Source organism: Vipera ursinii (genome assembly GCF_947247035.1).
Source record: "Vipera ursinii genome assembly, chromosome: 1".
Classification (NCBI taxonomy): Eukaryota; Metazoa; Chordata; class Lepidosauria; order Squamata; family Viperidae; genus Vipera; species Vipera ursinii.
This window is the reverse complement of record NC_139512.1, coordinates 123,286,422-123,309,317: the sequence shown is the minus strand read 5'-3', so window position 1 is coordinate 123,309,317 and position 22,896 is coordinate 123,286,422. Positions and strand designations below refer to the sequence as shown.

General features: G+C 43.2%; 1 protein-coding gene and 1 long non-coding RNA gene across 2 annotated transcripts in view; one reads left to right on the top strand and one right to left on the bottom strand.

Annotated features, from left to right (window-relative positions):
• LOC310632618 overlaps window positions 1-22,896 on the top strand; it is a 378,391-nt gene that overhangs the window by 240,427 nt on the left and 115,068 nt on the right. The gene's annotated exons all lie outside the window — the stretch shown is intronic.
• The window catches only part of IGFBP5 (insulin like growth factor binding protein 5), a 42,316-nt gene continuing 36,086 nt past the window's right edge, over window positions 16,667-22,896 (bottom strand). Inside the window, exon 4 of the mRNA XM_083348209.1 lies at window positions 16,667-22,881. Within this exon, the coding sequence (XP_083204335.1) occupies window positions 22,750-22,881 (132 nt within the window). The 3' untranslated portion in view covers window positions 16,667-22,749. The remainder of the gene's footprint in view (window positions 22,882-22,896) is intronic.

Genomic DNA, 22,896 nt, shown 5'->3' with positions numbered 1-22,896 from the left:
TTTTACTTTATGTTTTTTAATTTTTATGGTTTTGAGCTGCCCTGAGTCCTCAGGGAGAAGGGCGGCATATAAATTTAATCAAATCAAATCAAATCAAGTCACCTAATCTGGATAAGATTATTTCTAGAGCTTCAGGTGCTATTCAAAATCAAAAGAGGATATATTCCTTGATACATTTATTGATGGAATGAAACTCATTCCCAGTGTAATCTGGAAACCATGTGTGAAACATACATAATAAGACAGTTTTATTGGTTTGGGACAACTGTATCGAATGTGTTATGGATGGCTATTCCTTTGGAATTTATTTTAGATCTCTGTAGTGCTTGCTTCAGAAAGAATGTAGTAACAATAAGAAAGATAAAGACCTCTGTTGTTGTTAGTTGTGAAGTTGTGTCTGACCCATCGGGACCCCATGGACAATGTTCCTCCAGGCCTTCCTGTCCTCTACCATCTTCTGGAGTCCATTTAGGCTCATGCCTACTGTTTCAGTGACTCTATCCAGTCACCTCATTCTCTGTCATCCCCTTCTTCTCTTGCCCTCAACGTTTTCCAGCATTAGGCTCTTCTCCAGTGAGTCCTTCCTTCTCATTAGGTGGCCAAAGTATTTGAGTTTCAACTTCAGGATCTGGCCTTCTAAAGAGCAGTCAGGGTTGATCTCCTTTAGGACTGACTGGTTTGATCGCCTTGCAGTCCAAGGGACTCGCAGGAGTCTTCTCCAGCACCATAGTTCAAAGACCTCAATTCATAGTTCAAAGACCTCTATCTGACCTCAAATTAAGTTCAGTTCGTGGATGATGACACGGACATATGCAATGGAGGTGGTTTGGCATTTCTTTCTTCTTGAATGAGGAAAACCTGGATTTTCTTCAGAATCCATCCAAGTACTATCAAGGCTGATCTACTTGGCTTTTCTTCAAAATTAACCCAGGTGAATAAGTGATGCCACCAGCCTGATAATGATATCTCCCCAATCCAGTTTGTGACTTCTAAACCTCCATGACTTTCCACTGCCAATAAAGCAGCTTTCATTGCTTTTTGCAAGTCTCTACTCCTGGATTAGTCTTGCTGGTCTATGTTACTACACACTGTACCTTCATGAGGTAAAACTGATCCGTTGTTTACCTGGGAGACTGTTTTGAAACTGTTTTTAAACATATTTAGTCAGCATTCTCCTCCAACCATGAAAATGTTGGGAGAATGAAATGTAGGTCTACTGGTACCCAGTAAAGTCCAAATCATTCCAGCATTTTTAAATCCCCAGAGACTTCCAAATCAAGCTGATTGTCCAGCTTTTCTGGACTTTGGGTAGCCTAAGTCCGACTACCTGCTTCCACTCAAAAGTCTCTTAAATTTGGGATGCTGAGCTATACCAACATTTGACAGCTTGTAATAACTTTTATTCAAAATAGAAATGATGAATCCCCCTTTTTATGTAGCAAAGCTAGTTTTTCATGTGAAATGTTGCAAAGTCATTTATTATTTGTCTTTCAGGCTAAGTGGGTCTCGTCCAGCCAAATTCTTTCTCCTTTGTGTCTCTCTGTCTCCCCCCCCCCCCCAATATGCAGGAAGGCTAGAACATTGTGCTTAGAGCCTGGAATTCACTAGCCACCCTTTTATGGTCTCTATCAGTTAACTATTTATGAGCAATAGTTTGATTTCTGTTAATTAATCCAAGCTGTAGAAAGAGTTTAAAATGTTATTTCCCCTGCATAATGTTGTTATTGTGATCACTGACTGGTCTCTTCACCTCTTGGTCTTAAAACAGTTGGGATGGGGAGGGGGGCAGGGGGCAATTCTCCAAATATACAGAAAGGGATATTGTGCTGCTTTAATGATCTTGCCTTTTGATTAATGGTCCCTTGATATTTCTAAAATCCCTATTGTTAGTCAACTTGGTCTCCCCTGTCAGTCAGCATGGGGCTAAGAGGCAAACAATACTTGACAATCTTTTGAATATTTTCCCTCTGCATTTTTTTTTTTTGCTTTTTATCAAAGCCTAAAGCAACTGGATGGGAATGGAGAAACAAGCACTTAGCTCTTTCCTTATGAGTTATTTTCCTTAACAGACTTTCTGGCCTCTAAGGGGCTTTTCATCCCTTTGAATACTAAAGTAAATGTTGGGTCATTTGTGCAAACAGAAAGAGACAGAGAAAAAAAAGGAGAGTTTTCACTTGCAAAATAGATATTCCCAGAGGAAACTTTTTCTCAGTTTTTGCCATTTCTCTGGGAAACTCCTAATGAAAGAGGAAAATGAATAACACTTTACTGAGTTCCTTGAATGAGGTACATGATGGCTACCGTTGCTTCCCACCACTAGGGAGCCCAGGTCAGCTTGTAACCTGACCACCTGGGAAAGGTATCAGGTTGAAGAAGGTTAGAAGAGGACCTGCCCAGGGATCTTATCTTTGGAAAGGTGGGGGGGGGGGAAGCGTGAAAAACAAAAAAGATTTAGATTTAGATTTAGATTTTATTTAATTTGTATACCGCCCTTCTCCCTAGGGACTCAGGGCGGTTCACAGGGCATATATAAATTATGATACAAAAGTTAAAATAAGATTAAACCAATGCCCAGTTAAAAAACAATAATACAATGCTAAAAACAACAATTTTAAAAGCCCATGTTCCCCCATCAGGCCAGACCAGCTAATTCAAATAAGTGGGTCTTCAGGCCGCGACGGAAGGTTCGGAGGTCTGATGTCATCCGGAGCTCCACCGGCAGTTGATTCCATAGTGCCGGAGCGCCCACAGAGAAGGCCCTCCCCCTGGGGGCCGCCAGTCGGCATTCCCTTATCGAAGGCACCCTGAGGAGGCCCTCTCTGTGGGAACGCACAGGGCGGAGGGGAGTTGACGCCGGCAGCAGGTGGTCCCTGAGGTAACCCGGACCCATGCCATGTAAGGACCTAAAGATCATAACCAAGACCTTGAAAAGGATGAGGAAATGTCACATTGATGCCCTTGTGGACAAGCTGGCACCAGGAATGGATGTTCTTTAAATCTAGTGAGTTCTGTTGTCTTAAAATCCTGAACTGCTGCTTTCCTTGAGTCAGCAGAAAACTGTACCTGTGCGGAAATTTGTTATCCTGTTCCCCATCTCTGTGTCCTTTGATCCTAGTCTATTCAGGCTACTTGATTTTCCTCCAAGGTTATGGGCATCAACATTCACGGCTGGAAGGAGGGGAAAAGAACAGCTTCAACACAGATGCAGCTAAGGGTGGCTTATGCCTGCCTTGTCATAAAATGAAGGTAGTATATGGAGACATGGCAGAAAAAAAATGCTGCCAAGGAATACTTGTGCCATGGTTAAGTAATGGGAAAGACCCTGGGACATTGGGAAATATTTAGGCAGAGAAGCCTAGATCAATAGCCCATGACATGCTCTGACTAGTGAGTTAGTTAAACATGGGCTAGATGGCATGACAATTAGGTGGATATGTAGCTGGTTGAAAATTGATCATCAACGGTTCTTCGTGAAACAGGAGGAATGAGTCTCTAGTTTTTACTTTTTTTTATTAATGGATGAAGAATAAAAGGAATGCTTTTCAAATGTTGATGTGATAGTCTGGGCTTAAAATATGAGTGTGGTTTGAACTCTGGAACCCAGCAGTCATAAAAAATAAATAACTGGATTAAGTCTTAATTCATTGGGGAAAGTATTAACCATTTTAACCTGAAAACCATTAACTGTTAAATTAATAGCATATTGATGAAAGATATTCGGATCATCACTTTCAGCTTTCTAGTGCATAACATGTGAAAACATTCGGGCTTGTGCCAGGCCCCATTTTTTCCCCTTTCCCAATAATTTTTCTCTTTAAATCCTGGTAACAACTAATCTATTTAGAAGAAGAGACTGGGTGAGACTCAAACAGGAAGAAAGTAGAATTCTTGGAAAGTACTTGCCAAAATTCTAGTTGTAAAACATTGACTTGGTTGGAAATAGTTGATAAGTCAGAAATGATTGAAGAATTCTAACTTCCAGACTGGGTCCTCAGGAACATGATGTTTTAACATTTTGAATGATCACCATGTTCTGGGAGAGTGGTTTTTGAGTGTTTTCTTGATGCCTAAGGTTCTCTTTGATTACTTGTCAGAAAACATTTAAACTGTTAACATGGCCCTGCCCTCCACTTTGTTCTATTTAATGCTAGTCAAAACTAGATAGTTTAATTAATGCTGTGCTTAAACATTTTGCCCTTTCTCAATCTGGATTTACATATTGCATTAAGACACTGTGGGTTTTGGCTTTTAATTTGCATTAGTGCATGAACCTTACCAATGTGGTTTGAAAAGCATGGCTTGTGGCATGACTTTAAGGATGGTCCAGACCATTATGGCTTGTTTACTAAACTGTAATGAAAGTAAAGCATGGTTTAGGGTTATGTATTATCCAAGCCATTTTTTTGTTTGCAACAATGTTTATTTCTTACAATGATGTAAAATATCTTACAAACTACTACAACATGTTCAAAAAACTTTATTAAATCAAAATATGGCTTAGTATGATATCTGAACCTAAAGGAGTATTTTTTTGAATGAATATTCTTATGGTTACCTTGTTTTCTTACATAGCTTTTTATGCAATTATTAGAATATGTGGCTTGAAAATGGAGAGCAAACCCCCAATTAGATGCAAAATCTTGGACATAAACAGTTGAATACCTAAGAACTGTTCATCACAGATATTGCTATTTAGATCAACAGGAGAAATCTTATCTAAAGATTTGTGTTAAATTAACAGGAAGGAAGATAAACCAATTTTTGTTACTGGCGATGGCCAGTCAGTACCAATCTGCAGCATGGTTTAGTTCCCTTGGAGTTATAATAGATCAGGACCTATGCCCTAGAAATTAAAACCTTTGTTGGGTGTAATCCTCTCTTTTCTTCTTTCAATTATACCTTTCAGCAATTTTGCTGAGTTACTACTTTACACAAATCAATAATTAGTTCCTACCTGGTATTTTCCTAACAAACCCAGAGTCAGGTCAGGAGTTCTCCATTACAAAACCTAAGAATGTAAGTATGATGGAATAAAAGTATGATGGATAAAATAAGTTAACTCTTATTTCTTATTTTAGTTGAGTAACTGAACAGTTGTACAGAGTGGGAAAGAAAAAACCCTAATAGGACTTCTCTTCATTAATTTTATTTCATTTTCTTAAAGTCATCAGGTATTTGACTGGATCATGAGATGTTAGGTAAATGAAATCTTAGGTTTACCAGGGCAAAATTTGTTTATGGAAACAAAGGACATATATTTTATTTGCTGGAAAAGACATAGAACAACACCATCCTGTAAATGCTAAACAAACCTATGTAATTCAGCAGTAACTCTGAGGAACATTTTTCTACAGATGTTTTTAGTGACTGGCAATATCTCAGTCAGTGACTCTATTAAGACCAGACCACTGCATGCCAATCAAAGACCTTGTAACTTTTCAGAACCAGGGTGCTGTGAGGTTCTCCTAGAGTCTAGACTCATAGCTCCTGGTGGAGGAGCAAGTGGCAACCACTGTCAGGACGGTTTTTGCATAGCTCCATTTTGGGAACCAGTTTCACCCATTTCTGGATTGGGAGATTATCACTCAAGTGGAAATTGCCTCTTGTTGGATTTCTGTGATTAGGTTCAAATGGGGGTGTCCTTGAAGACCTTTCAGAATCTGCAATTTGTCCAGAGTATAACAGTGGGAGTAGTAACGGCTGCATTACAATACGCCCATTTAACTACATTGCAAGCTACACTGGCTTCCAGCAGACTTTCAGATGCAATTCAAGGTGCTAGTTATGATCTATATAAAACACTAAAATGACACAGCAAGATTACTTGCAGTACTGCCTATCTCCCACAGATAGGTCTCTCTGAAGTTATCACTGCCTCCTCCTCCCCTTCCCCAACCATATAAGCCTTTTGTAAAGCCATGAAGCCATGACGGTAGATGACTCTATTCTACTGAGAGAGAGGGAGTGATGGTTTTTATGATTACAGCTCTGATATTCTCTGGAGGGCCCCCTACAACTACTAATCAGGATCGACACTGCTTCTCAGCCCAGATAAATTCATCTATGTTGTCATTCTTCAAAATTTTATGGTGGGAAATGATTTGATTTCATGAGAATTATTTCTAATATAATCCCATGATGAATAGAACCTAGCCTACTCCATTCCCTTAGGTCACTTTCAGACTGGGATGAAGATATGATAAAGAACTGATATGCTAACTCTGTGCCTGTTTCCCAAACAGTCCCTCCCGCAGATTATATGATATTATGGAAGGAGGCTTGCAAAAGTGCCGAATTCCAATCCATGCTTTCCAGTCACTGGAAAATATGAATTATTTTGCAGTGAATGCTATTGTCTGAATGGGCTAGATTTAGCTTTTCTAAGTTTTGATGAGATAATCTACCTCTTGATTTTTTGAAGAGTGGAAAGATGTCTGGCCACATATCTGGCTTATGTTTGAATACTGATTGGTTGGCAATCCTTTGCTGTCTGCTGTTAGTCCAAAGGAAGCAATACTGGAGGTTTCCTGCATATAGACATGCCAGTCCTCATAGTGTCTCAAGTTTCCAAATAAACAAATAAATAAAAATCCCAGAAATGGCAGAATAGCCTGAAGCAATCATAATTGGATAAATTGGAGTCAGAAGTGATTGGAGACTGAAAGGCTGGTTGTTTGAAAGCCCTTTTTGCATCAGTTGATTGCAAATGTTTGGACTTCACCTTCCTGATTACCTGCCTTCTGAGACAGGCATATACTGGTATTAATCTCCTGCTATCTTCAAACTGAGTAATGAAAAAAAGAATAAAGCTACAATCCCAAGTTTTTCTGTTCATGATCTTTCCCCTGTCCTGCCCAAGATTGTGGAAAATTGGCTAAGCCCACTCCAAGTAACTCTTTTCTTGAATCCCAAGATTCCAGAGTTATGGAAAACATTTTCCCCACTTCAAGACTTGGCAGACGTAGAAAAATGGAATTTATCAACTGAAAATGTTTTTCAAGGGAATTTCCATTCATCTTATTTTGAGTATGTAGGGCCTAGCTTACCAAGAAATATTTCATCTTCCACTGCTTCTTAAATCTTGAAGTAGCATTTGCATTTAGAAAAACAACAACAACAACAACAAAACACAAAACACACACACCGAAAGGACTGGCAATTTCAAGGCAATCCATTTCCACCTAAGTAGAAGATGTACTCTTTTAAAGGTCACTGTGTTGCTTTCTCTGCCCTGAAGTGAGGTGGGCCTAACCCAGCCCACTCAGAGAACCAGGCTATTTCATTATTGAAAATGTCTATGTCCCACTCACACAATGCCTTCCCCAAATCAGGAAAATGTGGAAGCTGTCCAATGGCCTGCATTGCTTATATGACGGAAGCACCAAGAAAGATACAGGCAAAAAAGTACTGAGGACTTTGGGGGATCTATGGATTTATTGAAGCATTAAGCAACAACTTGAATGAGCAGCCATCATGGCCAGAGCTTTCATATTCTCTGCAACCCAGATATTTGAGCATTCAACTACTTTGAGTGCTGAATAATAAAATGCTACAGCATAAGATGCCTCTTACAAATGTTACATTAGTTCCTGGTAAATAAACTGAAATGTCAAAAGCACAGTTAATGGACGTCTGTGGAGATTCTCCATCATCCAGGTCATGGTTGTCCCAAAGGTGCTTTTCAAAAGGCAAATTGATTTTCTTCTTCTTCTTTCCTTGAAAATGTTTCACTTCTCCTCCAAGAAGCTTCCTCAGTTTCTCCAGAACTGAAGAAGTTTCTTGAATAAGAAGCAAAACATTTTCAAAGAAAAAACAAACCCCAAGAAAGTCCAGTTGCCTTCTGAAAAACGCCTTTGAATCACAGTGGGTGAGTTATATGCAACATGAGTACATCTACATAATGCAAATAGAATTTTTGATTCCCTTTACATTTGGGAGAGAATTGCTTCCTTTTTTCCAAATCATGTTCAGCCTGTCTGGAGGTTTACAAAAGTTTTCTCCTTCAGAAATAGAAAGGGCTTCAGAGGCCACATGTACTCTTGGGACTGAGTTTGCTTAGCTCTGTAGTCAAGGCTTGGTGCCCTGTCTCCCAACAGGGTGGAAAGTAAGTTGCAATTCCTTCTGCAAAATGCAGTACGATACTATTTCTAAGACCAGCAAAAAGGAGGCAAAATATGTAGGCTATACTTAGCTCATTCATGCTGCTATTTCTGCTGGAGCCAACATAGGAACTGTGATTTGTAATGATTAACAAACACACTCTATGAAGAAAAAAGCATCTAGCTTAGAAAAACCAAGCAGGAATGGGCTTAGTATTTCAATGGGAGATCAGCAGAAAATCCTTGCTTATAGGCTATACAAAGGGTGTCAAACTGCCAGCCCACGGGCCGGATGCGTCATACCGAAACCGTGCCCACCCCAGCTCCGGCAATGGAGAAAAAGTCATGCTACGTCATGACACATCACATGAGGTGGCGAGTTTGACACCCCTAGGCTATACCGATAAGTGGGGGGAAAAATTCCTGAAGGCAACAATGGCAAACAACTAGATTGCATACCCATAAAACTCTATATGGATGTGTCCAGGAAAACTACACTCAAAAAAAGAGTGTCTTACTAAATTTTCTTTAGTAAATCAATCAGCACAGTTGGCAAAAGGCACAATGACATAATTGTCAAGCAGTCATTGTCAGAACATTTCTCCACCCAAGTGTCTATAAGGTAAAGGTAAAGGTAAAGGTTCCCCCGCAAATGCGTGCTAATTGTTTCCTACTCTAGGGGGTGGTGCTCATCTCCGTTTCAAAGCCGAAGAGCCAGCGCTTGTCCAAGGATGTCTCCGTGGTCATGTGGCTGGCATGACTAGATGCCAAAGGCGCACGGAACGCTGTTACCTTCCCAGTGTAGTGGTCCCTATTTTTCTACTTGCATTTTTACGTGCTTTCGAACTGCTAGGTTGGCAGAAGAAGGGACGAGTAACAGGCTCTCACTCTGTTCCGCAGCACTTGGGATTCGACCCGCCAAACTGCCAACTTGATCGACAAGCTCAGTGTCTTAACCCACTGAGCCACCGCGTCCCATGTATCTATAGCTACCAGTAATTTCTAAATTTTTTAAGGAACGGACATGGTAACCTAGCTCTTTTGTAGCCTCCTAAAATACCACTTTCATTGATCCAGTGCTGAAAGACCTGAATAGATGGGATTACTTTAAAAAGTCTCTCTTAGATAATCCCATCTATATCCTGTCCAGGATTTAATATTTCTCTTTATTTTGTCTTCCCCAGCTCCATTTCGGTCAATGAATCAATCTAGATTCCTGATCACTCTTTCTCCTTAATTATTCCCTTTTACAGATCAAGATTAATGAAATCAGAAGCTCTCAGACATCCTCATGTAGCCTCTGAATAGCTTCGGGGAACAAGTGTCCCTGTTAATATTATGTTCCATGTTTGGGGGATTGAGAGGGTGCTGAGAAAGGGATCCTGCCAATGAGAAAGTGCAGTTTGGATCATCTGAAAAACTCTAATGCAAGTTGCTTTCTGTCTGACTATAAGAAGAAAATGTTCTTCTCTTGGTATTAGAATTTAACTAGAGGAACAGAGTGGAATAATGGGGCACATTCTTGACATCAAAAGCAGGCATTACAAATAAATATGCCTTGGCTAGCAACAAGGCTCCTTTGGAACAAGGACCAATGAAAATATTTCAATCTGCTGGATGCTTGAAAAAGTATCACACCATGTTATTAATGTGAAATGTTGATCCTATTTTTAACGTTTGGGATGAGTAACCACATCTGCCCATGTGTCCATGCACAGATGCAAATCCAAGGCAGAAAGAAAAAAGTTGTAGGAACTGAAAGAGGTTTTTGTGGTCAGAGATCCCATCAACATTGATTATCATTTTTTAATTTTATCTCAAGGGTGGGCTCTACTTGGCTAAGATGCATCAATAATAGCCTCTTCTGAGACCTTTAATTGCTGTTTGTTTTAATGATCAGAAGTAAATTAAGCTTAGGAGATGCTGGAATAGGATGTGCTGCCAAACCATCTCTAGGTGGCTATACTCCCAGACCTTTAAGAAAAAGATGGCAAAATGAACCTTGGCACAGACTGAAAACTTCAGAGAAAAAGATGTACAAATGTTGGCCAAAGGGTTTTGTCTGTTGGGTTCTTAGCAAATTAAGACACATTGATAGGTATATCTCCCCTACCCCCAGCAATCCTTTTAATATTTATTCAAAAATTCAAATCAGCCAGGGTTAGATAGATGTACCAGATAGGTAGGCATTTTAAAAATAATTCCTTGCTAATGATTCTTGCAAACTCTTGAAATGCTTCTGTGAACGTCTGTAGATTTTTTCTTTTTTTATCCCAAGGATGTGAAAAAAGCTGCAATGATAGACAGGGCCGGAATTTGTGCACGTTGTGTACATTTCCATGTCATATTTGTCCATTTCTCTGATAGGTGTACTCTGTGGTTGTTATACTTCATGATGGAAGTATAATAAAGCACTTTTATGATCACTTGTGCAGTTTATATAACGCTCTGTAACTCATCCCTTTTTTCACTTGAAACTTTCTATTGCCAGCCAGAGACTAGTTTAAGACAACCTCTAATCTGTGCTTCCCTCTTGTGGACAGAGATGAAGTAGCAGTCATTGTGCTCTCCCGCCCCCCCCCCTTTATTTTTTATTTTTTAAAATAGCAGTATCTTATGGTACCGTAGAGATTATTTTCGGGGAAAGTTTATGCCTTCCAGATTACTTAAACTTTAAGGTTCCTCAAGTCTCTTTGCTATTATGACAGACCTCTTCACTGATTTTTGTTAAAAAAATATTTATCATAAAAGAGACAGTTGAGTGTAGTGATTAAGGCATAGGTGTCAAACTTGCCACATCACGTCACGTGTCACAAAGTATCGCAATGTTTTTTGCATTGCTGGAGATGGGGTGGGCACGGTCTCCCTATGATGCAACTGGCCCGTGGGCCTGCAGTTTGACACCCCTGGATTAAGGTGTCAGGTTAGAAACCAGGAGATGTGCATTCTTTCAAAATATTCTCAAGAATATTAAGAATATTCTCTTTCAGCCCAACCAACCTCACAGGATTATTGTTGTGAGGAAAATAGGAAACTGGGACATTATGTATGCCATTTTGAGCTGTAGAAAATAAAGGCGAGAAGTAAACTAATCATAATAGGGGAATACTGGGGATGTATTCAGAGTCAATTGTATTCATGGGAAGAAGAGGAGGAAGGCATCAAACTACAGCTCTTAGCTGAGTAATGTATTGTGCATCTTTATCTTCCCCACCAGGCACATCCAAAATAGTCCAAGAATTACACTTGAACTACATTGACATGAGTGGCAGCTTAATGGATATCCTTGAATCTCCTTTGTTCCAATACTAATGTCAAAGCAAGAACATCCGTTGTTAGCAGCGTTAACAACTAACAGTACAATGTAATTTGTTAAGAATCAACAGTAAAATACCCAAGTAAGAAAAACAAGGCAAATTTTTGTAATGAGGCAGAAAGCAGAAGCACACACATGCGTGTGCATACACGTGTGCATGTGTGTTGAATCAGTTTTCCGGTCAGTTTTGACACCTGGCAATTAGCTGGACCAGTCTCTGCAGTTTGGAAAGAGTTCAGAAATGGTTTGCACTTGCCTTCTTCCTAGGGCTAAGAGAAAGGGACTGGCCCAAGGTCACCCAGCTGGTTTTGTGCTTAAGGTAGCAGTAGAACGCCTGGTCTCCTGGTTTCTAGACTGATGCCTTAATCACTACATCAGGCTGGCTCTGAAGTGATACAGTTACACTCTAGCGAATTAATCAATATTCCATCTTGCAAAATGTGACTCCACTGAAGAGGACAGTAGAATAGGACAAATGTTTTCGTGATCTAGTTCAGAATAATTTTGATTCACAGTGTTCTGGTGTCATCATGGTGTAGATTTGACTTTGACCTAATAATACTCCCAACTCTATCTTCTCTCCTGTGAAAAAGTGGATGCTATTGACACTTAGTGGGGAAGTGAAGTAAAACAGTGGGGAATCCTGATGAATTAAGGATAATTCGGCGGCGACGATCGGATGACTCGAGGACTCGGGCTGGAGTTGGGATTCGTACCAGCTGGCGGGTGCTGCTGTCGGCGGCGCGGAGACTTCCCTCTCCCGTGAGTGGCAGTGGTGGCTTCCTGGCTCGGAAAATGGCCAAAGCTTGTTCTGCAGGCTCTTTCTATTGCCTTTTGCCTTTTACCTTTTGCCATGGACACCCCCTGCCTGTCGGAGGAGCAGCGGTGACAATCGAGCAATCCCGAGACTCGGTTTGGAGCTGGGAATTATATCAGCTGGCTGGCGCTGTTTCGGCGGCACGGGGCCCTCCCTCTCCCCGAATGGCGGCGGTGGTTTCCCGGCCCGGAAATTGGCCGTGGTTTCATCCTACCGCTGTGGATTTGCTGGATTGCCGGTGGATGCCTGGATTTGGGGATGGAACTGCCTTTGGTCATTGTAGGGTGTTTGTAGGGGGAATGTTTTTGCCCCCCGTCCCCAGAATGGCGGTAATTGGCAGGCGGCCTGAAGATCGGCCGGGGCTTGGCCCTTCTCCCTATGCTGGTTGGCAGACATTACTATGGCCCGAAGATCGGCCAGGATTACGCTTTAATGCCCGGTGTGGGCTAGTGCTTCCCATTAATTTTCCGGACTGGACCTGGGACTGGACCGTGGTGGGAGGATGGTCTGGGACTGTTCATCAACCGCCCCACTGGTGAGAGAGACCAGTTGGGGTAGGTTTACCCTGGGATTCCTCATTTTGTCCATGACAGGCTAGATACCTCAGCCATAGTGAGAGGACAGTTGGGGTCTCTTTCTCTGAGTTCCACCCAGGTGAGAGCTGAGTTGGACTAATTGGACTGGGATACATCTACCGGACTTTTGCTATGAATACCATCAATCCGCCCATTATTAACATCAACCCTATGCGGACATCTTTTATTATTGCATGGCTCCCTTGTACTATTCTGGAGCTGACTTGTATGCCCTCAGGGGGGTTTCTCCCTCCTGGGTTCGACCCGCTGCCCTTTTCTACACTCCTCTTATGACGGGCCCAATTGTTGGGACCCCGAGAGATGGCTGGGCTTAGATAGGGGCCTCGAGTGGAGACGTATTAAGAGGCCTCTGATTCACTTTTTAGCCAGTTATTTTAATAGGTTACGGAGGGTGAGGGAGGGGAGGGAATTATTAACCGGCACTCAGTCTGGGCCGGTTTGGGGTCCCGGTGGGACGAGGTTTGGGTCAGAGGCGGCTGGTTCTGGAAGTGTTGGGGTGGGGCTTCAAATCCCCACGACGATAGGGAATGGCAGCAGGTGTGTGCACGGAGGGCCGTATTAACATCTGGGATCGCGCCCCCGCTGCTTGCGAGTGGTGACGCGCTCTGACCCTCTGGCTAGCACCCTTTTGCCCGGGGGTGAGAGTGATCAGGCCCCTGAGCTTAGGCTGGTATATTTTAATGCCAGATCCATTGTTAATAAGGCTCCCCTCATTCGTGACTTGATCAAGGAGGAACCCGCGGATCTGGCATGCATTACGGAAACCTGACTGGGCTCGGAGGGAGGGATCCCTCTGACCGAGTTATGCCCCCCAGGTTTCCATGTGCTACACCAGCCACGGGCTCAGGGTAGGGGCGGTGGGGTGGCAGTGGTTATCAGGGAGACTCTATGTCCGCGGGAGACCGCCATTGTCCAGATTGGCGGGAGTGAGTCCCTCCTCTTGAGATGTGGTTCTCAGGTTCAGATGAGCTTGTTGCTTACATACCTGGCACCCAGCTGTGTGGCAACAGCTCTGCCCGAACTGCTTGACACCCTCTCAGGGTTGGCGGTGGAGTTCCCCAGGCTTATAGTGCTGAGTGACTTCAACCTGCCTTCCCTGGGAGGGTCATCGGAGTCAGCCCGGGAGTTCATGGCTTCCATGACGGCCATGGACCTGACCCAGGTAATTCAAGGCCTGACTCATGTGAAGGGTCACACTCTCGACTTGGTGTTCCTATCTGGACAGTGGTTGGATGATTTAGGAGGGGGTTTACCGGACATTATTCCCCTGTCATGGTCCGACCATCATCTCCTGCGGCTGGTCTTCCATTATGCCACCCGCCGCCGCTGGGCGGCAGAACCAACTAAATGGTTCCACCCCAGGCGCCTAATGGACCCTGAATGGTTCCAGATGGCGCTTGGGTCTGTACCTATCACCCTCACTCACAGCCCAGTTGATGCCTTGGTGGATGCCTGGGAAAAGGCGGCCACTGAGACACTCAACTGTGTTGTACCCTTGTGACCTCTGACCTGGCGCAGATCCCGTTGGGCTCCATGGTTTTCTGCAGAGCTCCGGGAGATGAAGCATCGGAGACGGGGTCTAGAGAGCGGTTGGAGGTCCAGCTGTTCCGAATCTGACCAATTGCAGCTAAGAACCTTTATAAGGTCTTATCTTGCTGCGATGAGGACGGCGAGGGCTAATTACTTCACTGCCCTCATCGCGTCCGCAGATAATCGCCCGGCCACCCTGTTTAGGGTGACTCGCTCCCTTCTTAATCAGGAGGTGAGGGAGGATCCCTTACAGGGACGGGCCGAGGAGTTTAGTCATCATCTGACGGACAAAATCGCTCAGATCCGGGCCGGCTTGGACTCTGACTGGGCGGAGTCTGACGTGGTGGAATCGGACGGTCTTGAGCATGTTATCTGGACTGAGTTCGATCCTGTTTCCCCTGATGATGTGGACAGGATCATGGGGAGACTGAGCTCCACCACCTGTTTGTTGGATCCGTGCCCCTCCTGGCTGGTTTGTGCGGCTTGGGATGGGACATGAGGTTGGTTCCAGGCAGTAATAACTGCTTCTTTGAAGGAGGGTGTCAGCCCCGCTGCCTTGAAGGAGGCGGTGGTGAGACCCCTTCTCAAGAAGCCTGTCCTAGACCCGGCTGTTTTAAATAACTATCATCCAGTCTCCAACCTTCACTTTTTGGCGAAGGTTGTTGAGAGTGTGGTGGCGCATCAGCTTCCTCTGTTCCTGGAGGAAACTGATTATCTCGACCCGTACCAATCGGGTTTCAGGCCTGGGTACAGCACGGAGACGGCATTGGTCGCACTGGTGAATGATCTCTGGCAGGCTTGGGACAGGGGTTGCTCCTCTGTCCTAGTCCTATTAGATCTCTCAGCGGCTTTCGATACCATCGACCATGGTATCCTTCTGCAGCTTCTCAGGGGGTTGGGAGTGGGAGGCACTGTTTTACGGTGGTTCTCCTCCTATCTCCTGGGCCGCTCGCAGTCGGTGTTGACTGGACGGCAGAGATCCACCCCGAGGCCTCTCGCTTGTGGAGTTCCTCAGGGGTCGGTTCTCTCTCCCCTCCTGTTCAACATCTACATGAAGCCGGTGAGGTCATTCGTGGTTTCGGGGTGGGGTATCATCAGTACGCTGATGATACCCGACTGTTTTTCTCCACCCTGAACCAACCCAGCGATGCCCTCGCCGTGATGTCCCGTTGCCTGGAGGCAGTTCAGGTCTGGATGGGGAGAAACAGGCTTTGTCTCAATCCCACCAAGACTGAGTGGCTGTGCGTATTGGCATCTTGGGCTAACCAGATTATTCCACCTTTAATGATGGGGGGGTGAGGTGTTAACCCCCGTTGATAGGGCTCACAACTTGGGCGTCCTCCTGGATTCACGGCTCAATTTTGAAGATCATATAGGAGCCGTGGCCAGGGGGGCTTTTGCCCAGGTTTGCCTGGTGCGCCAGTTGCGACCCTATCTGGACCGAGATGCCCTACACACAGTCACTCATGTGCTCGTGACCTCCCATCTAGACTACTGCAACGCTCTCTACATGGGGCTGCTCTTGAGGACCACTCGGAGGCTTCAGCTGGTGCAGAATGCGGCCGCGCGAGTTGTGATGGGGGTTTCCCAATACTCCCATGTAACACCTCTACTCCGCGAGCTGCATTGGCTTCCAGTTGCCCTCCGGGTGAGATTCAAGGTGCTGGTGATGACCTATAAAGCCCTGAATGGCTTGGGTCTGGGATATCTGAGGGAACACCTGCTGCCGGCATCAAGCTCCCTTCGTCCAGTGCGGTCCCACAGGGTCTTCTCAGGGTGCCGCCGATAAAAGACTGTCAGCGGATAACACCCAGGGGAAGGGCCTTCTCTGTGGGTGTGCCTGCCCTTTGGAACCAGCTGCCCGTGGAGCTTAGGATTGCCCCCGACCTCCGCACATTTCACCATGACCTGAAAACGTGGCTCTTTGAGCTCTCCGGCCCAGGCTGAGAATTTTTAACTGGGGTTTTTAATTCTAGGGATGATTTAATCTTTTTTAATTTGTTTTTAACTTTTGTATTGGTTGTTTTAAATCCCCTGTAAACCGGCCTGAGTCCTTCGGGAAAGCGCGGTATATAAATTTAATAAAATAAAATAAAATAAATAAATAAAATAATGCTGATGCTCAGCTATGCCATGAGGTGCCCTAAATTCTCCACAACTTGTGTAATAATAGGTCTTTGATCCATCTCCATCTCTGCATAAGTCTTATGTCCATTTTGGTGGTTCCAGAGAAAGATTCTCCATTGGCTCGCTTAATAGCAGGCTGGCCAATTTCAATCCAGCTTATATTGAACACACAGACTTGTTTTAGGCCATGCACACAGACTTAACTGAATGCATAACTTTATTAAATAAATGCTTTGTCATAAGAAAAGACAAAGATCAAAGAGTAACATAAATTATAAGTTGAATAAATAGTATACAGCAATCTTCACCTTTTAATAAAATGTGAGATTCTTTTTTTAAGTACAAAATGCTAAACAGAGCATTACACTCCTCATCCATTGTCAGATTTTTTTTTCACAAACTGCATTTTCCCCCCAACTGGTAAGAGTATGAATATTCTTGTTTACTGCAAAGGAAAACAAAAACATATAGCCACAGAACTACTGTATGTATGTAAAGCTATTAAAAGCTACTGTAAAATGTGTGGTGACTAAATGGTGTAATAAAAAAACCCCACAAAACCAGGCAGGAATCTCGGAATCTTGTGTTTTCACTGTGCTACCATGGGGTGTAATCATTGCATTGGAAAGGCTTAAAGGGGGCAAGGCTGGGAGTGGATGGACTCAAGCTTCTCTATATCAGCCAAGAGGCTCCTAACAAGAAGGGGAACTGGTGTGACTGGCTAACTGCATAAGTTATCTAGCCTCTATTAAAAGTGAAGGAAGGAAGGAAGGAAGGAAGGAAGGAAGGAAGGAAGGAAGGAAGGAAGGAAGGAAGGAAGGAAGGAAGGAAGGAAGGAAGGAGAGAGGGATGAAGTGAAGAAATAGTGCAGTCTTCCTCTTTGAACTAGTGGTTTCAAAACACAACTGTCCACCACAGCACTGACAAAGGATCTCTGGCTGCAAATAAGTTTGGGCTATTCTAGAAGCTGCCTGCCTTTGAATATTATCAGCTGCAGTGTGACTCTCTAGAGAAGTCTTCTCTGACTTGGTGATTTCCAGATGCATTGGGACCCTAATGTCTGACCAGAGTGGCTTAGGGTTTGGGGAGTGTTAGACACATCTGGAGATTCTTCAGGTTGGAGAAGGCTGTTAGAGGTCCAGGTCTGCTCCTAATTCCAATTGGCTGATGATGCTCTTGGACTTCAGAATTTACCACCTTTGGTGCCTCCAAAGCCTCCTTTGCACTTCAATTCTTCGTACTTCTGAAGGGAGCTTTCCCCACTGCTTTGTCTTTTATCATTTTTGTTACCTCCTCTGATTTGCTCCTCTGATGGGAGGAGGGTCATTTATTGGGGAAAAAAATATCAGGGGAGCCTTCTCCCTTTGGTCAAGGATGAAGATGAGATTCAAAGCAGCTGGGTTGTTGGCCAAAGTGACTTGCTTCCCTTTTCCTCCACCTTAGGACATGGTTGATCAAATTATTTTGGAGCTTGGGCAAGAAACCTAGAAAGACCTCTCCTTTGCAGGAGAGAAAGAAACAAAGATGATCTTTACCCAGAACCAACTACCTGAAGCAATTTCATCTTCTTCCAAATGGCTGGACTTGAAAGTAAAGATGACTAGTAGGTGGAGAAAGAATAAAGATCAATTCAAATGACAGCTGCCCTCATGAGAAAGAACCCACCTCCCACTTTGCTTTATTCACCTTTTGAAGAAATAATCAAAGCTTGCAGGGATGGCTTACAAAAGGAGCTTCCTTGCATTTCTAATGAGATTTTAAGTGCTGGAGCAAGAAATCCAGTGAAATGGCCTTCTCTAGGTTGAAGCCTACAAAGGTGACCCTATCCTACAGGCTATTTAAGTCAAGATTAAATAATACAGTTATAAGAGAGGTTCTACTATAGCTAATGTACATAGGTTTCTCTTTCTTGTTTCAGCCAGCAAAATAATGAGATGATGGGACTATGAGTTTCTGAGACAGTAGTGGCAGCAATATTGCGTCAGGACTGACAAGGGAACAACGGTAAGGGGAAATTATTCTGTTGAGTCACCTCCTTTGATTGTAGAATTTGTCTTACGTGTATCAAGGATAGGAAGGCCAGCAACCTTCCTCAAGCCTATTTACTAAGGAAGAAAGGCTGGAAAGAAAGAAAGACATTCTGTGCAGGACAGTGTTTTCAAGTGTCAGGAAACAACAGATACATATCCAGGAAGGATGGTGGGGGAGGAGGAAAAGGAAATAACATGGCTTGAATTGAAACTAGTCCAGGGAGGGAAGGAAGAAGGGTTTGAGTTACATTCTTTCGTCTTACGTAATTTAGGATGAATTTGTATCTCAGACTGACACGTACTTAACAATAATCTTTCTTTCTAACTTAATGATTATTTCTCTTTCTAGGAACCTTAGGAAATTCAGTCATATAGTAGGACTCTGAACACATCTAGAAAGCTATAGTTGTCAGAATACTTTGGGAAGAGCTAAGCAAAAATAATAATAATAATAATAATAATATAGTAACAGAAATCCAGCATGACCTGTAAAATTGCCTCACATGTTCTTCTACTTTATGTACTAGCAGATGGCATGTATATACCTCACCTTCTCTTCTTTAATGTTAGCTTTATGGGAGGAGGCATTGATTTTAGAATCCTCAGGCTTCCTCTCTCTCTTAAAACCATCCTGTGGGCCCAGGGACAAATGCTTTTGTTAAGATTCCCTGCCCTATAGACAATAAAGAGTCTCCAACCCATCCTTAGGCAGGGTCAGATTCATTCAAAAGGGGACCATACTCAACCTCCACCATCAAACATCACAAGCTAGCAGATACGACATACATGAGCAGGACCATTCTGTTCTCTAGTCCAGTCTAGTTATAATGGAAGGAAGGCAAAGGGGTTTTCTCAACGAACTTCCCCTGGAAATGTCAGGTCCAGAGTAAAGACAGGAATAATCATGGCAGCAATTGGTCATTTGAAGGAATTCTAAGACAAATTATTCATTCACAATATTAGCTCATCCCAGCTTGAAACACTGACCATTTTTCCAAAGAGACCCCTGACTGCCATTTGGAGAAGAAATTCTCTCATCAGGGTTTGAGAAGGCTGTGATTTAGCAATGATTGATGGGGATTGGATTTAACTCTTCCCAACTCTTCATAGAAGATCTGATGGAAAATCTAAAATCATGCACCAATCTCTTGCTTGGGCTTAAGTTATCACAGATGCTGGTGAAAAAGTGCCTCAAGTTGCCAACAGCACCGATTCCCTTCCTCCTTTCACCATCAGATTGATATGTACTCTTTTCATGCATCATACACTTGGGACATTCATACAATTTATGGATTTATTATGTAGATCAACCTTATCCTACGTAATGCTATTGATGCCATCCTAACAGTAGATCTTTTCCCTGGGGATTTTGAGTATCACTGTCCCAACACTTTGGAGAGTTGGAGACCCACACTGTCATTAATTAGCATTAGTGGTCTCTAACATCTTATCTATCATAGAATTTGAAAGGAAGGTTTAGGCTTTTGACTAATTATAGAACCAGTAGAATATTCCAGAGCTTTCTTAGAAGGGAAGAGGACATAAACAATTCAACCAGCTACCAGCTCAGTGGAGACTTAGGCATATTATCCTCTTCCTAAAGCAGGATGGGAAGGGGGAAAATACTTGGATCCAGCTGTCACAGTAGCAAATATTTCAGCCAAAAGTACAGTTCAACCATTTGTATGAAAACTCATGGTAGTAGGATACTCAACTCTTAGAAGAATAACTATGAAATCACTGCTGCCAAAGCCCAGGGAAGGCGACAGATGGAGGTGTCAATTTCTGGAAAACTGAATAATAACAAATAATTGGATCAGATATCAAGATGTGGGGCAAATGGATAGAGTTGAATTTTGCTTTCATGGCTGATAGTAGCCAGCAACTAATCAGACTTCAAACATGAATACCTACTGAAGAAATAAATGTTGTATCCATCCTTACGAGGAGAGGATTTTGCTCATCTACCTTCTGCTTTCATAGGGAGGCCAAATATCCCAATTTTTCTTACCAATTCCCATATCCATGCTAATGCAAGATATTCATTAGCTTTCCAACATAGTTTCGGAACCTAGTTGAATATTAGTGGTGAAGGGAGGGGAGCTGAGGAGCAAAACCCACCATAGTCATTTGGATGCAAGAGCCAATCCTGTCAGGAAGATTTCTTATTTCCTTTCAATCTGTGTTAGCCACGAGTATTGTGCATTATGGGTGTCCTTCTGGTCTTATCAGACTGTCCTTTCCAGATGCCGGACAGTCGTGGGCTTGCTGTGTCTGCTCTCAAGAAGCTAGCTCCTTTCTCTAGGTTTCTGACCAGTACTTGGCTTGGAAGTGCTTGCAGCCAGTCCCAGCAAAGTCCTCAAGTCCTTTGGAGTTCTCTCTCAGAAGGGAAACCTATGAAGGACTGCCTTATATTGGACTAGATCATGGTGGGCCAATGTTTCTTGCTGGCTGCTAAGTCAAGGATTCAACCACAGTCAGAAGGGGAGCTGTTCCTTCTTGTAGTTGCCCTGCCTTTCATCTATTGTTATGGGCATTGGAAAACCACCACCACCACCACCACCTTTTTATGGCAGCGTCCATGAAGACATAACAAAGAATTAAAGCAACAATTATCATTATAAAGAAATTAAACAGCTTTAGTGGTCTGCCCAAGCCTGCATGCAAAAGCTGTTGAATCAATGGTCTCTGCAAGTGGTTGTATGGGCTTGGTTTCTCTTCCTTTGCTGACAGGGTCCCTAGGTCTTTAACAGTGGGGCAGTGTCAAAAATTAAATAGATACAGCTTCTCCCCAAGACAAATAATGCATTAGTGTAGATCAAATCTTCCCTGTTGAATTTCTGCTTACTAAGCAGCTGTTAGAGATGCCAAAGCTCTGTCAGGGGAGAGGGGCAGCCAGTCACTCAAGTATGCTTTGAAATAGTAGAGGCCTCTGCCTACAGAGACTTCTCTAAATGTTGTAGATACAGGGAAATGGTAAAACATTTCCCTTATTACAGATCATGCTTACATTTCTAGTATGTGTAATTTTATGAATCATCAACCATCTTCTTGGACTTTTCATTGTAAAGGACATTTGGGATATCGTAGTGAAGAATCAGGTGTCCTTCCAGAGTTAAAAAAACAAAAAAGGCAAAGGGATCTTACTGTTTTAGCCTGTCAGAAGGTGGAAATCCACAGGTGTGTTTATAGAAGCAACAAACATTTCAGGCTTTAAGTGCCTGCAAGATGTCTGGCAAACCATGTTTCAACTTGGGCACTTTTCCTGCAAATATACAACTCTGAACACCTTTGACTTATGCAAGTAGCCCTGAACAAGTTGCTGGGCCTTCATGCACAATGAAAATCAAAGGGCTTTGCATGTAAGGAAATGGGATTGTTCAATCGAGAACAAAGAGTAAACATCTGTGCACGCATCTGTATTTACATAGGAAAGGGCTGTACAAGACACTTTAAATAATCAGGTTGAACCCTTTTGCTGTCCTGGGAAAGAAACCCACCGGGAACAATAAGTTTTTAATTCTTAATTTTGCTTCATCCCACTACAGGATTCTGTTGTCATCTGACCTTTTGTTTTTTTTAATAAAAGGGAAGTCATAGAGGGCAAGGGCACCAACAAGCTTTAGTCCTTGTTAGGGAAAAGAGAGAAAGGTTCCAGAAATGAACATATATATATATATATATTTAAAAAAAGGAAGGAAGGAAGTAAAACATGCCCAAGTAGATAATAGATAATGGGAGGCCTGCTTGTCCTAAGAGTTGTTTGGTTAAACTAAGTACTTTTTAAACTGGAAAGGCTTTAAACTGCAATATCAAAGAAGGGAGAAAAGAAAATAGTATTCAAGTGCCTCTGAGAGCTTCCTAGGTCAGTGCTTCTCTGGGTGGCAGGCTAGAGTCAAGGGCAAGCATGGTGGCGTATGAGCTTCTTGATGGCCCTGTCCCATGGAGGTGGTCATCATGGCCTTCCTTCCTTCCTTCCTTCCTTCCTTCCTTCCTTCCTTCCTTCCTTCCTTCCTTCCTTCCTTCCTTCTTTCCTTCCTTCCGCCTTAATGGTTTGCCTTTTCTCCTTCAGTCTCTGTCATTGCCACTCCGAGAGGTTTATGACATTCTGTAGATTCCGAGGTCCACAGTTTCTTAAATGAGATGAAAGGAATCAGTTTCTTGGGGGGCATCGTGAGGTGTGGGTGGGTGATGGGTGGGGAAGGGCTCTGGCAGAGAGAGGCAGCCGGGATCTTCATTCTGTGTTTCCGCTGTCAAAGTTGTGACACTGCAGGTCTCCAGCTACATAATCAGTTCCTGGCAGCTTCAACCCATACTTGTCCACACACCAGCACAGACCACGTTTTCGGCCCCGAGATGGTTTGCACTAGAGAGCAGAAGG